This window comes from Colletotrichum paranaense, assembly GCF_030867605.1.
Source record: "Colletotrichum paranaense strain IMI 384185 chromosome Unknown Scaffold_6.1, whole genome shotgun sequence".
NCBI lineage: Eukaryota > Fungi > Ascomycota > Sordariomycetes > Glomerellales > Glomerellaceae > Colletotrichum > Colletotrichum paranaense.
In genome coordinates this window covers 1293360-1307815 of record NW_026848964.1, presented here as the reverse complement: position 1 = coordinate 1307815, position 14456 = coordinate 1293360, and the positions used below count along the sequence as shown (strand labels likewise).

Sequence of the window (14456 nt, the reverse complement as noted above, 5' to 3'; positions counted from 1 at the left end):
CCTCGAAGCTTCGTCGTGGAGGACTCATTGTACGATTACAGTGACCCTTTGTCTTGCACTCGATCTCGCTATTACTCACATGGATTACGTTTTCTTTCGGATGCTAGATCTTATTTGCTACATTTAACCTGCAGATCAGTTGGCCATGGTAGTTGCAAAATCCGATTTCGACATCAAATGTGTCGATGACACTCATCTCGCTTTCACCATCAACTCAATCGGTGCCATTGCAAACTTCGCTTCTTACGTCGCACATTGTCTCGTGCTCTGACCAACTCCGACTTGAAGGGAGTTATGCTAGACTCTATTCAAGAGTTGTGCCCCGTTCATTCAAGCTCGGTGATTCCGGTTGATACAAAAAGGGGTTTGATGGAGTGATTTTCTATTTCATTGTCGTGCTGAGAAGCGTGTGTTTCAACAGTAGGACGTCAATCGACTCATTCCTCTCTCCGTTGTTTCTCAGTCAACTGACTTTAACGTGACGAATCTTTAGAGACGATTGACATCCTACAAGCTGGTCCCTACCTGCAGTTAATTAACCTTAACGGCAAGCTCGTAATTAAACTTAGGATCTAAGAGTTTCTCCAAGGCGATAAAATCTCTTTTCGATTCCTCCACAAGCTTCAGCCAGCCCTGAACCTCTGGTTAAACTATTGTTCTCTCTACAGCTCGATGAGCAAACTGACCATCGTCTTAGTTTCATCGATCTGTGCCAATGCATGCGTATGTCGAGAGACCCTCTCGATTATTACCAAGTAGCCCAATATGTCACGTGTTGGTGGAGAGCCAGACCGACAAGTTACAACGCATCTTTCATCTCGGAGCTGCATTCATAAAAGATGTAATCGCTTCCTCAAGATTCGCTTAAGCCCCAAGATTAAGATCATATCGCAGTTCGCGGGCGAAGGCTTCTAGCGTGTAAGTCAACTCGACTTGGTTGACGAGGAAGTTGACAAGCACCCCCACACACCAGAGTTCAGACTAGAATTAGAGCTTAAAGCGAGCAGCAACATCGCAATGGCCCGAATCTGGGATATTGAATAGAAGCTGCGGAAAATCTTGAACTAGATACATCAACTCGGTAAGATATCACTTATACCGATGCTAACCGGCAGGAACACTTTTAACAGCAAGGATGGGCTTAAAAAGACTGGCAAGTCTTGAACTAATACAGGTAGCTCTGGAACCTGGGCCTCGGCTTATCTTGCGGGGAACTGTGCCAGGTATTTGGCGGGGTTTGTTGGTGCTTCGTGGCTTAAGGAGCTAAGCTTTTGGGGAGAGCTGGTACCAGTCAGCGTCTTGAATTATAACGATTCGTCGAGTGATTTCTCAGTCATCTTTGAGTTTGACCACTCACAGCTCCTTACCTGTTGTTACGAACATAGATCTCATTGTAGACAACGAGGTGTCTTTCTATTGTAGATGTGAAGGTGCCAGACTTAGCGTTATATTGTACGGATAGGCGGGAATGTTTTACCGAAACATGCAAGTCATCTGTACTTGCAGGGCCCACAAATCTCGCTATGACATAGCTCTCGACCTGAGATGAGGGGAAAACCAAGGGACGTTGAAAAGGGAAGCTTGACCAAGTCTCAGTGTATGTGGATATGAGGGGTCAAGCTTACCTGGGTATTTCATCCTTCCATCACCTCCATAGACCTTAGCACTGGCCCCCAAAGCGCCCTCAACATGACTCAAGTTCGCAAACCTTCAAGCGTCAAGCTCGCGGAGTATCTCTTCACTCGCTTACACGATCTCGGCATAGGTGCCATCCACGGTGTTCCAGGAGACTTCAACCTCACTTTGCTCGACTATGTCGAACCCGCAGGGCTACTATGGGTCGGCAACGTCAACGAACTGAATGCAGGATACGCTGCCGATGGATATGCTCGTATCAAGGGCGTCGGGGCACTCATCACGACATCCGGCGTTGGCGAGCTCTCAGCCATCAACGCTGTCGCTGGGGCGTATGCTGAACGCGCAGCCGTGGTCCACATCGTTGGCACGCCTTCTAGGGTCCTACAGGATAGCAGGACCTTGATGCATCACGGCTTCAATGATGGAAACTACAGACGGTTCGCGGAGATGCACTCTCACGTCACCGTTGCGCAGGCGAATCTCAGAGATGCATCTTCGGCACCGCGTCAAATTGACGAGGTACTGAGGCAGTGCTTGGCCCATAGCCGTCCGGTCTACATTGAAATTCCTCAGGATCTGGTTGCCGTACCGGTTTCGGCCGATAGGCTAGATACACCGATTCAGCTTCCCGATGCTGTGCCAACATTGGCCGACGAGACTGCTCTCGCAGCAATCATGGACAAGATACACGCTGCGAAACATCCCATGATTATCGTCGATGGAGAGACGAGGCCGTTGGGTCTCGTCGAGCAGACCGAGAAGCTGGTGAAAGTGACGGGCTGGCCGACCTGGGCTACTGCTTTCAGCAAGTCACTGGTCGACGAGAGTCTGCCAAATTACCACGGTATCTACACAGGTAGATTTGCCGATCCTGCCGTCAAGACGTTCGTCGAAAAGGCGGACTTGATCCTGTGCTTCGGTCCTCATTTCAGCTCGACAAACACTTATGCTTTCTCAAGCATACCCAAGCCGGATGTAACAATCCTCTTCAGCGACAACATCAAAGTGGCGGACCAAACGTTCCGCGATGTTACCATTAGAGCGGTAATCAGCTCCCTTCTCGGACAACTCGAAAAGTCCAAGATTCATCATTATGATCCTTACCCAGAACTTCCTAAAGACCACGGCATGAATTTCTCGGAGGTGGAGAGTGAGGAGAAGATAACTCAGTCCAAGTTTTGGCACCTCACGTCCAGTTTCCTGCGTCCAGGGGACATCATATTCGGAGAGACGGGAACGGCCGGCCATGGCTCTCGAGTCTTTGCCCTACCGCCCCATACTAGAATGTTCCTGCCGACAACTTGGCTTTCCATCGGATACATGCTTCCTGCTGCGCAAGGCGCGGCCTTAGCGCAGCGAGAACTGATCGAGTCATCCAAATACCACGAAATTCAGGAGGCACGCACGATTCTCTTCATCGGCGATGGTAGCTTCCAGATGACGGTTCAAGAGATCTCTACCATGGTGCGCCACAATCTTGACGTGATCATCGTCCTTCTTAACAATGACGGGTACACCATTGAACGATGCATACACGGGTTGGATCAGTCCTACAACGACGTTGCCCGCTGGCGCTACTTGCAAGCGCCGGGTTTCTTCGGAGGCAATTCAGAGACATATACAGGCTCTGCAAAGACCTGGGGTGAGCTGGAGAAAGTGTTGAAGGATGATGAGCTGAAGGACGGGAAGGGCTTGAGGATGGTGGAGGTTTTCATGGACCTTGATGACGCGCCGGCGGGCGCCCTGCTTGAGTTACTCAAGAAGGAGAAGGAGAGAATTGCAGATGGTCAAGCATAGGCAGGGTAGTTGATAGACGATACGCGTATCAAGAAAGATTCCCGATTGGCCTTCAACATGCAATTGATTCCGAGAAGAGGGGGACGGCAAGCACAGAAAGTATAGTCTCAAGGATTGAAGTCGGCATATTGACCTATTCACGATACTCTCAGTTGGGGTTCCCATATGCCGCAGTAGATATGAGTTGCTATCAACAAAGAAGCACAATGTATATGGGATTTATTGTAGACGTTCACATTTCGAGCTTTGCTTGTGCGGCCGAACGCATCTTCAGCTTTTCCAAAAGAATACTTAGCTACAAAGTGGCCTTTAGACAAGGCTTGTTGACGCCTTGAATACATAAATACGGAATATACCTTTTATAGCTTTATTTCCGAACTTCCGATGACAAGATGCGGGGTGATCGGCAGTTGCCAAAGTGATACAGTAAGACAGTGAAGACGGCCCGTGTGGGAGCGAATCTCGGAATCGGAAGCGTTGTTCTTGAAGATGTTGGCTAATTGGCTAACGCGGAGAGGCCGAATGAACATTATCTTGCTAAAAGGACGTCGTTGTACTTCTATCCCTACCTTTTCGCCTCCGGCGTCTCAAAATTCTGAGACAAGAAATTGAACAATTCAACTACCGAACCAGTGACATTACCGAGTATTTCTCAACTTCACGGCAATTCCATCCTCATTTCATAGCAAAAATGGCCATTATTTCGGAAGTTGTTGCATCCGTCTCAGCTCATCTTCCCATTCTGATTGTGGGCATTTTAGCGATTCACCTGGTCCGAAACTTCGTAAGAAGAGGAGTTTCCAAGATACCAGGCCCATTTTTGGCCAAGATCTCCAACATATGGAGGTTCGTTGATGTAGCGCGAGGAAGGGCTCATGAGACACACATCAAGCTCCATGCACGATACGGGCAGTACGTGAGACTTGGTCCAAATCTAGTCAGTGTCCAAAATCTCGAAGCCTTGAAGATAATTTATGGTGTAAACAAGGGATACCGCAAGGTTAGTTCGACATGCCATGGAGAACTCGTAGCGTTTGCTGAGATACTTCTTCTAGACCGAGTTCTATGCGGTACAGCAGCAGCTGGCAAACGGCAAACCGACGCAAACCCTTTTTACGACCCTCGACGAAGATTTCCATGCGAAAATCAAGAGACCCATCTCAAGTCTTTATTCTATGAGTACACTGACCGAGTTCGAGCCCTTCGTTGATAGCACGATAGAAAAGCTGCTGGAGAAGTTGGACGAGTTTGCCGATGCTGGACAGGAGTTGGATCTCGCGACATGGCTACAGTATTGTAGGTGATACAGCCTAGTGACTCTAAATCAAGCAGCTGACATCAATGCGTCTCAAACTAGATGCTTTCGATGTGATTGGGGAGTTGACCTTTGGCAAGCCGCTCGGTTTTCTCGAGCAAGGCCAAGACGTCGGTGACGTGATGCTTTCATTGGAAAAGATGGTTGACTATGCAGGAATGGTGAGTTTGATAAAGAGCAAAATGAGTAGTAAGTCGCTGACACACTATGTCTTCAGATTGGCCAGATACCTTGGTTGGATCATCTTTTCATCAAGAACCCGATCAAGCGCAAATTTGGTGGTGGGTCGACCGGAGCTGTCGCTCGATTCGCGCGTCAGTGTCTCGAGGAGCGTCTTCATCGCCCCGAGGGAAAAGTAGAAAATCCTTCCCACCGCGACTTCCTTACTCGCTTCTTGGAAACCAAACATACGCACTCACAGGTTGTCGATGACCGTCAGGTCTTCTCATGGACACTCAGCAACGTCAACGCTGGGTCAGATACGACAGCAATCTCACTACGAGCGGTGCTCTATTACCTTCTTAAGAACCCCTGGACTCTGAGCAAAGTCATGAAGGAAATTATGGGGGCTAGAGGAAAAGGGAAACTGTCCATACCGGTGACATGGAAAGAGAGCCAAGAGCTGCCGTACCTGGATGCGGCTATCAAAGAAGCGCTCAGACTTCATCCCGCAGTCGGCCTGCTACTCGAAAGAATTGTTCCTAAAGCCGGAATACAGCTTCCTGATGGCCCATTCCTGCCAGAGGGCACCATTGTCGGTATCAACCCATGGGTCATGCATCGTCATCCTGCATTCGGCGATCATCTCGAGTCCTACGTGCCGGAGCGATGGCTGCAAGGCGAACACGAACCTCTCAAAAGTTATGAAATTCGGAAGGCAGAGATGCAAGGAGCAACATTCACGTTCGGTGCCGGACCACGTACGTGTATCGGCAAGAATATCAGCTTGCTTGAGATCTATAAAGCGATTCCAACTCTTCTCTATACCTACGATGTGAGGAATACATCCAAACTGGTAGAAATCAGACTAACAGCTCCACACTTCTAGATCAGTTTGAGCTATCCAGATAAGGAATGGGATACTGTGAACGCGTGGTTTGTGAGACAAAAGAACATCCATGTCAAGTTGGCCAAATCCGGCAGGAGTTGAGATTTGTAGATGCCAATCAACCCATGACTAGATTGACGTATTGGCCCTTAATGGCATTGAACATTGAATGAAATATTTTATAGTCTTCTGACTACAGATCGTTATAGTGCTGGGAACGGAACTAGGATTCTGGACCTCCTAATCAGCCCATTGCAGCCTTGTAAGATTGATCATGTTGTATGAGTAAGTAATTATGTACAGGGAAAAAATGTCATCCCGTCGGTTTCTTTGGTGTTGCAATGAAGATCAGTTGCTTTTGCTCGGAGGCCCCGCTACCACTGGCGTGCACTGAACGACGCAACATAGTGGGACAAGTGGGTAATTACCGATGGGATAGCCAGGTTTCAACTTAGGCGCGAGTCTTTCCACTCAGTGTGCAGAAGGCATAGTGGTATTTATTCACATTGACCTCCTGATCAAGACGTCTGAGTTATCCTGCCACAACTGGAACCGATTCCTATCGCAAGTTCTCATCATTGACGATATCCATCCGAAGGTTTTCGATACACGCTTGTGGCTTTACGCGTTCGCCCAGCTTCTCAAGCGCATATTTCATTATGACAAAGAAGCGTAAGAAGACTGGGTGTCTGGGTTGCAGAAGTAGGAAAAAGAAGTGCGATGAAAACCGTCCCGACTGTTACTTCTGTGTTGCGAAACAAACTGAATGTGTCTGGCCCGACATTTGGCAAGAAGTCAAGACGGCGCCTGCACACAATGGTGGGTGCAGCTGCAATCTTGTGATAGAATGGTGTTCAAGATTCGAAAAGCTGACTCTGAGTAGCGGTGACCTCAAAGATCTCGAGGAGACGGCAACATAAGATCCAAGACAGGGGTCTTTCGACAACCGATTCAGGTATTGTCTGTGAGCGCGTTGCCCATGTTCCCACAGAGATGGTAGATGAGATTGTGCCGGAGTCTGTCACTCAGCATATCTCGTCAGTAACGGCAGCCGATGATCATTGTAGTCTCGATGACCTGTTGTTGAGCGAATCGTCATCATTGAAGAGGAGATCGCATCCCACTACCCCTGGGGTTGCCTTTGAGTCCACCCCTGATGGCGCAACCCTCGCTCACACTATCAACGTATCGCCAACGATCCAGCATATCCCATTCATTCTGAATTCGACCCTGAGATCAGATACCGACGATTTTCAGCTACTGTTTCAGCACTTCGTCTTGCAGTCGATGCCATCTATGGCGCCTGATGACATTGACTTGGACCTCTTTCTCAAGTACACGATGCCTTTGGTCCTCGCTGACGATCTGGTCATGCGCGCAGCCCTCGCCCTGAGCAGCGCAAAGTACATGATGCGAGACCCGACGAGTAAAGCGCTACATCTGTCTAGGCTATGCCATTTCCAGGTTATGGAGGCTATCAGAATACGGATCATTATTTGCAAAGCTGGGCTGGACGAGCGACCTGTGTTTCTATGCGCAGCCACTACACTTATGGCTGTGCTGGAGTTAACGCTTGGCAGCACACAAAGTCACCATATAGACTTTGCCACCCATCTTATACTCAACGTCCTTCCCTCGTCCGTTCATCAGATTGATCGAACTCTGTACAGATTCCTACTCAGGGCGTGCATCTACATACGAGCTGAGACATGGGGATGCGAGGGTCCCACAGGTCTGCCCTCGGACGTAGAGAAGCAGGTAGCGATTATGTTCCAACTCGCGGCCAAGCTTGAGGATCTGGATAATGAGGGAGGAATAAGAAGCCAGATCGGCTTACTTCAAACAGCCTTCGTCACAGGCCTGTTAGTTGTGCCCCAGCTCGCACGCCTTTCGGCATCAAAGAGATGTATTAAAGACGACGTTGAACGCGCTATACAACTGGCAGCAATCGAGTCGCAGATCATCTCGTGGCAGCCTCCTCCTGGTTCTGAAGCAAGTGATAACGTCCGGAGAGTCTGGGGTCTATGGCGGACAGGTCTTCTGGTACATCTTTACACATCCCCGGTGGCACAAGAAGTTTGCCAGACATGGTGGAGAGAGAAGAGCAACGCGTGCATGAGCGATTTCATTCAGAGACTCGAAGATACATCTCAGAATTCTAGAGGTCTTTCAGTGCTCTCATGGCCCCTGATAATGGCAGGGTCGTTTGCTCAGATCGCTTCGCATCAACGACTGATTCGAGACACGTTATCTTCCATCTCTGAGCGAACAGTTTCAAGACTACCAGTGAAATTAGCGGAACGACTCGAAACAGGACAGCCGAATTCTCAAACCAGCTTAGTGGTATCGTAGAGACTATAGCTTTTCCTGAGACTATGGTGTCGAGACCAGTCTGGCTCTCGGTCAGACAATGCACAGATGGCACTGGAATCTGTCACATAGTCTAGGCATCAAAATGTATAATAGAGTTCTTTCATCTAGGCGTTACGGCATAACCCGTCGGCCGCGCGGGTCGTAACATCAACCTTGATATCATCACTGAAAACTTTAACAACTCGAGCGTTCAGATAATAAGTGGCACCATCGAAGAGTGTGCAGATGACCTTGATAGAATCAAATTGATTTCCTACAAAAGGCCGAACACCCACCCTCCCACTTCTTCTTCATCCATCATTGCTTGATCCCTCCCCTCTTCAAAGTCTGGCGGGGCTAGAGAAAGAGCCGTGATGTCCGGTATGCCCATGCTCCTTGAACAACATGCGGATGCGGCGCCTGCCTGTCAAAGGGTTCCGACAGGAGATGCGCAACAAGAGGAAGGGAATAGAAGAATATCCAGCATACTGGGGGGTATTGGAAGACATTTTTAGTCTTCTAGAGCGGGAGGCGGGTAACGATGACCAGTCAGCGCGGACACCAAAAAGCAGGAACGTCCTTCTTCAAGGAGCTAACGGGGCGACATTGACGTAGCCTTAGGTATCTCAAGGAAGACACAAACTACTCAGTAGTCTCAGAAATATCCGGAACAAGATAAAGGACCATGGAGAATCTCATCTGCAGAACCAGCGAGCTAGAACGGAGCAAGTATGCAGTACGGCCGCAGAAACATCTGTCGGTTCTATAAATGCCAACCTTGATTCTTGCATTTCTCGCACAAGGGAAGAATACTTTAGGGGCCTAAAATTGAACTGTTGATAAGCTACTGGAGAAAAAGTCGGAAGCAACATGCCACAATAACGCCGCAGCTCATTCAGGCGAGAGAAGAGAAAGGCGACCAAAGAGGATCAGATTGGAAGCCCACCCACAACACATGGAGAGAGCATTCCGACCATGTCTAGGGTCTCTTTGTCAGAGAGCCAACCCACCAATACGTCCCTATAGTCTTCATGAGTTGCCGCCTGGGCATTCTTGGAATAGCTTAACTTTCCATCTACCCAAGCCCAAGCTCGGGCAACTCCCTCATGATTCCTCTTTCATGACACATTCACATCTAACCACTGCACCCGGGGCAGCCGATGCGGCTCCCCGTCGCAACGAAAAATAATATTGAGAACGTTCACGGAAAAAATGCCTGTTGCTGGCGTCAAGAATATGTAGCAACCGACATCAGTCACGCCACTTCATATTCCGGCCCTCACGCACATACCCAGCCGCGTGTCTGAACATCCAGAGCAATTTAAATACCCAGATGCTCGGTATTCAACTCATTCACTCATCGTTTCACAAATAAAACCACGTTGCTGAAGTGGATGCCAACGTTCAAATCCCTGGCTGTGCGTATACCCTGACGACCTCCAAGACATACTGGGTGTACAAACAGCCTGTGTCATACGAAAAGCCCTCCTTCCCCCTTAATTACGAATCTTCCTGCGCGACCAAGACCACCACGCTTCGCCCTTGCGAAAGACATGTTGAAATATCACAGAAACTCGAAAGACCCTCGGAACTCACCCATCTATATCTCGCAACCTCAGGAGGCGCGAAGGCCTGTGTTCTCAACCAGAGAATTTAAGCTATCCGTCCCGACTGGAATATTGACATTGCCACTAGCCTATTCAGTGATCGGGCTTTCAAAAGATCGGCCGCATCAAACATGAAAGAGGACAGCAGAAGGGAAGCTAGTGTCAGGCCCGGGAGGACTTGAAATAGAACCTCTGGCGGCTCCATGCCGGCCAGGTTGCCCGCCATCATCCCCAGAACGCATGCGGAGACTATAACCCAATCATGATGTCGTTTGCCATTCGTGGGGATGGAGTAGCGGACGCTCATAGCGATGCCGTAGCAGGCGATGGCGACGATACCCGCCCACTTCCATTCGAGAGACCTTATTGCTCCTAACCGGCAACCCAAATCAACGATATAAGAAGAAGCCTCACAGCCAGTCGAAGTCTGCGTCGCGTCAGTATTTCTCGGCATTCTGCGGTCATGGCCTTACCTCTCCGCTCAGCGGTCGTCGCATGTCTGTTCCTGTCATCCTGGAAACTTGGTTCATCAGGATCGCCGCGGAGCCTGCAACAAACGTCGCGAACATATCGCAGCAGACGAGGCCGACAGTTTTATATGGTACTCGGCGCTTTGAGGGAGTCATATCCCCCGTCTCGAGCCAAACATGTTCGCAATTACACCAAGTCCAACCTAAGTCCACGGAAGGAAGTCTTGTGAATGATGACGTTGGCTGGTCTTGTGGATCACGTCCGTTTCTGTGAAGGAAACGTCAATACTGAGTCTCGCTAGATTTCGATCCGCCGCAATCTACTCACTTCGTCGATGTTGCCCCCACTGCTTCAGTCTGCACTGTCGTCGCCCTTGTTGCCCCGCGCTTTGGCAGAGATCGGTCCAGCTGGGGAAAGGAAAGCTGCGTCTTCTGTGTCGCTACAGACATGTTATCTCTACTTGTCTGCGTTTCGTGGACTATCTTGTCAACTGGCCACTGTCTTTCGATTGCTGATGGAAGGAAATCAACTTCTCGTTTCGTCCACGATGCCCGGCCCAACAGAATCGCGAAGAGGCCCTGTCCTGACAGCCCTAGCGCCAGAAGCAAGGTCGACAGCGAGTTTTCGATCATCTTTGAAGTAATAAGCGTTTTCTTGGATGTCTGAGAGAGGTGAAGAAGCAAATGGGCGCCGGCAAAGATGTGATAGCGAAGTGATGGCACGGTGAGGCTGTGTCAGGATCTTCTCTTGTCATTGTGTAACCATCAGGCTCTGAGGCCTCCGCTCGTGGCGCCCAAACTGCAAAAAGGAGACAGCGCCACGCAACCATCTCAATAGATGCCGTATCCAATGGGACGAGGAACCGAAGTGACGTCGAAATTCTCTTGGCTCTCTCTGGGGCGGTGCATTACTTTTTCCATATTGTCTACACACGTTCCTCACACCACGGGCCCTACCAAGAGACAAATGCTCGCCTTCCTCGGGCGGTGAAAGTGACTTTCTTTTGGAACGCAATCCCTTCAGCACTCTACCGGTGGATTTCTCGTATGCAACGAGGCCTGCTGAAGTACCACCGACTTGCAGTGTCTTGCGGCTTTCAATGTAGACGTTGGGGGTTCCACAGGGCGACAGCAAAGTTGTAGCACTCAGTGGCTACCATCTACCGACAACGACCCGAACAGCATCTCTAGACCAAGTCCGCCTTGCATCTGTCACCATCACCCTCCTTCCTCCTTTCTCGGAATCTCTCACTTCCACTCCATCCCTCTCTCTCCCCCTCCCCCCCCCCCATCTCCCTCTCTCTCTCTCTCTCTTTCTCTCTCTCTCTATCTCTCAAACTCGCTTCACCTCTCTGTCTCTCTACGTCAACCTCTCTCTTCCCTCCTGCCCTTGTTCTCATCTATCCATCTCTTGCCCGACAAGATCATCGCACCGCAACTCCATTGCGATCACACCCCTGGATCGAAAGCTAAACCCAGTCCACGAGCGATACGAGCGCAGTCCGCGGCGGAAGTCTCTCGTCATGTCCCCGCTGGAGGACAGCTTCGGCCATACGCCAAAAGTCCACCTTCTCCCAGACAAGCTCGAGGGCTTCACTGGTATCCAGAGTCACGAACCAGGCAGTCTCGACATCACTAGTCCCCAGCGTATCGTCGACGGATGCGATGATTCTTCTGCCGACTGTGAGAGGATCTTCGAATATAACGAAGAAGGCCCCTACAAGCAGCCATCACTCCATGACGTGGAACAGTTTCCATTATGGACCATGATCATTCGCACATCTCCCCTTGTCAGTGGCGTCTCGCCGATACCCATCAGCGTGTCGGGACCACAGTGTGAGAATGGCATTAGACAAACTGCTCCATCACCGGGCGCCGTTGGCAAGCACGAAAACCCCATGACACACCTCGATCGCCTGCAACTAGATTCTGATGGGAGTGCTACCGCCGAGACCTTTCAGTACCAGTCTGCCCATGAACCCCCTACCTGTGCCCAATCTCGGGTCCCATTCAAGGCGGAAGACAACCCATTCTTCTATTCGCCAGGCCAGCTCAACAAAATGTTCAACCCAAAGAGCCTGACGGCCTTCTATGCTCTCGGCGGATTCCGAGGTATTGCAAAGGGCCTCAAGACTGACTTGCGCTTTGGTCTCAGCGACGAAGATGTCAACATCCAGAGCCCTGTCGGCGTACATGAAGCCTCTGGGAAAGCAAAAAGTAATCTGGGGCAAGGCTACACCAACTCCGACGACTTGCAGTGTTGCAGGAGAGTATTCGGGGAAACCAGACGGTTGCCGCCGGAAGAGAAACTGCCGTTGAAGTTTATGCGGATGGTGCCGAGCGATAAGGCGCTGATACCTGTCACAATTATTGCGGCAATAACCTTCGGAATCGCCCCCTACCTCTTGCAACCGTTTGCCGCGAGCACTGGAGGGACTCTGACGTTCGAATGGGGCAAACATGTCGCCATCATGGCCGCAGTGCTCATCGTCATGGCTATCGGTGCCCTCGAATGCCAGTTCCGCGAGTGGAGCCGCAAAAGGAATGATAGCGAGATCAAAGTCATCCGATCTGGAAAGCACACACTGATTCCAGTTTACGACATACTTGTCGGCGACGTTCTTACATTGGAGCCTTACGATCTGGTCCCGGTTGACGGGATCTTCATCGATGGATACAACGTCATATGCGGCGAATCCTGGGCTACCGGCAAGTCAGACTTTATGAAGAAAATACCGGGCAAGATATTGGGCAACCATGGTGAAGACACAGCGATGGCCTACCTCGACCACTCCATCATATCAGGAAGCAGGGTCCTCCAAGGCACTTGCACAGTCCTCGTGACGGCTGTCGGCCAACGGTCAGATATTAGACGGATCATGATGTCTGTGAGGGATGATGAGAGTGCCGACACGCGTGCCTTGGCCCGGTTCATGTTCATGGCTAGCCAGCTAAGTAACTCCCTCTGTATCACCCTCGCCCTCGATACCAACCTTCTGCCTGAGATCTCGAGAAGGATCAACTGCTGTGTTGTCAGCTTGCTCTTTGTCTCAGTTCTCAATCTCGTCCGTTTCTGCATCGATATGTTTCAATCTGAGACTATCTTTGACACGGATGCTGTTAAACCGTCATTCTTCCTCCTACACACCAACACCAACTGTGATACGAGCTTCAGGTTGGACCAGTCTCTCGCCACAAATTTCCCGGAAGGGGCCATCACTGAGTCAGATACATTGTCGATACTGGCGGACTCCATGCGGCACGGCCCCGCTTCTATGGGTACGGAATGGACTGGTATTGGCTCAAAACCAACAAATTCGAGTCCGGCCAGGCAACATCGAAGTCGTTCTTCTTTCAAACCAAGGCTCGCCGTAGGAATATTCCTCGCATGTTATGGTTTGCCGTTAACGGCCGCCGCTGTCAGAGTTGCTCGGGGCCTGCGCATCGCCTCAGGGTTCACATCCACCGTTTCAGGGGTCACCGTAATCCCTCTTCGCACTTCAGAGGGCTTTCCAGTCTGGTCATGGGAACTGTGAGCCTCCATGCCCACTTTCTGAACAAAGATTGCTGATAAATCTTCCCAGGACGTACGGTGTTTGGGCCACCGCTTTCTCGGTATACCTCTGGCAGCAAACTCGGCGCATCCCGCGCAACGCCAACCACCGGAGGCAACTGTAAGTTTTGACGCTTGATTTGGAAAACATCTGACAGCAGTTAATTCGACTCTAGCTACTTGTTCTGCGTTATTATGGCGGCCGGGCACTTCACTACGGCTATGTCTCAGGCTTCAGGGGCGCCCCCCTTACCAGACACCTTTACCTTGTACGGCCCGATCGTCCTGACATTCTGTGCCTATTCCTTTTTCCTAGTCTATGAAGCCGTCTTCCATGAAGTCCCAAAGGGCGCCGAACCTTTTGATAGAGAAGCTTCTCCAACTCCTGACGGCAACAGCGTGGCCACCGTTACCTTAGGCAGACAGCCCGACCAGACGGCCCTCGCTATCAGTGTCGCCGCTATGGTTGGGGTTCCTCCAGAGGTAGCATCGTCCTAATACCAGCAGGCCGACCAGGTCTAGCACTACGGCTATGTATTTGGTATTTCATTGTCTGACGCTAATCTGGTGTATAATTCACGGCCTCTTGAAGGAGATACTATCATTGTTTTATATCTACGTACTGTTGGCACTTTTCTTTTCCTTCATCTTGATAGCTATTTAAGAATTGGGGATG

General features: G+C 50.2%; 5 protein-coding genes across 5 annotated transcripts; 4 read left to right on the top strand and 1 right to left on the bottom strand.

Moving 5' to 3' along the window:
* Positions 1-1689: 1689 nt before the first annotated feature.
* Positions 1690-3435, top strand: CPAR01_08076 (thiamine pyrophosphate enzyme; the record flags this gene model as incomplete). The annotated part of the gene is made up of 1 exon (XM_060492345.1): positions 1690-3435. The coding sequence occupies one exon, from the start codon at positions 1690-1692 to the stop codon at positions 3433-3435; it is 1746 nt and encodes a 581-aa protein (XP_060348715.1).
* Positions 3436-4027: 592 nt separating this feature from the next.
* On the top strand, positions 4028-5900 carry CPAR01_08075 (uncharacterized protein; the record flags this gene model as incomplete). The annotated part of the gene is made up of 5 exons (XM_060492344.1): positions 4028-4435; positions 4491-4731; positions 4793-4911; positions 4968-5744; positions 5799-5900. Coding segments are annotated over 5 exons (1647 nt in total), but the record flags the coding sequence as incomplete, so codon positions are not given.
* A 557-nt stretch (positions 5901-6457) lies between these two features.
* Positions 6458-8150, top strand: CPAR01_08074 (uncharacterized protein; the record flags this gene model as incomplete). Its single annotated transcript, XM_060492343.1, has 2 exons — positions 6458-6617; positions 6682-8150. The coding sequence occupies 2 exons, from the start codon at positions 6458-6460 to the stop codon at positions 8148-8150; spliced, it is 1629 nt and encodes a 542-aa protein (XP_060348713.1).
* A 1653-nt stretch (positions 8151-9803) lies between these two features.
* On the bottom strand, positions 9804-10383 carry CPAR01_08073 (uncharacterized protein; the record flags this gene model as incomplete). The annotated part of the gene is made up of 2 exons (XM_060492342.1): positions 9804-10184; positions 10231-10383. The coding sequence occupies 2 exons, from the start codon at positions 10381-10383 to the stop codon at positions 9804-9806; spliced, it is 534 nt and encodes a 177-aa protein (XP_060348712.1).
* Positions 10384-11750: 1367 nt separating this feature from the next.
* CPAR01_08072 (calcium-translocating P-type ATPase) lies at positions 11751-14278 on the top strand (the record flags this gene model as incomplete). The annotated part of the gene is made up of 3 exons (XM_060492341.1): positions 11751-13759; positions 13812-13901; positions 13957-14278. 3 exons carry the CDS (start codon positions 11751-11753, stop codon positions 14276-14278), a joined length of 2421 nt encoding a protein of 806 aa, XP_060348711.1.
* Positions 14279-14456: the final 178 nt, after the last annotated feature.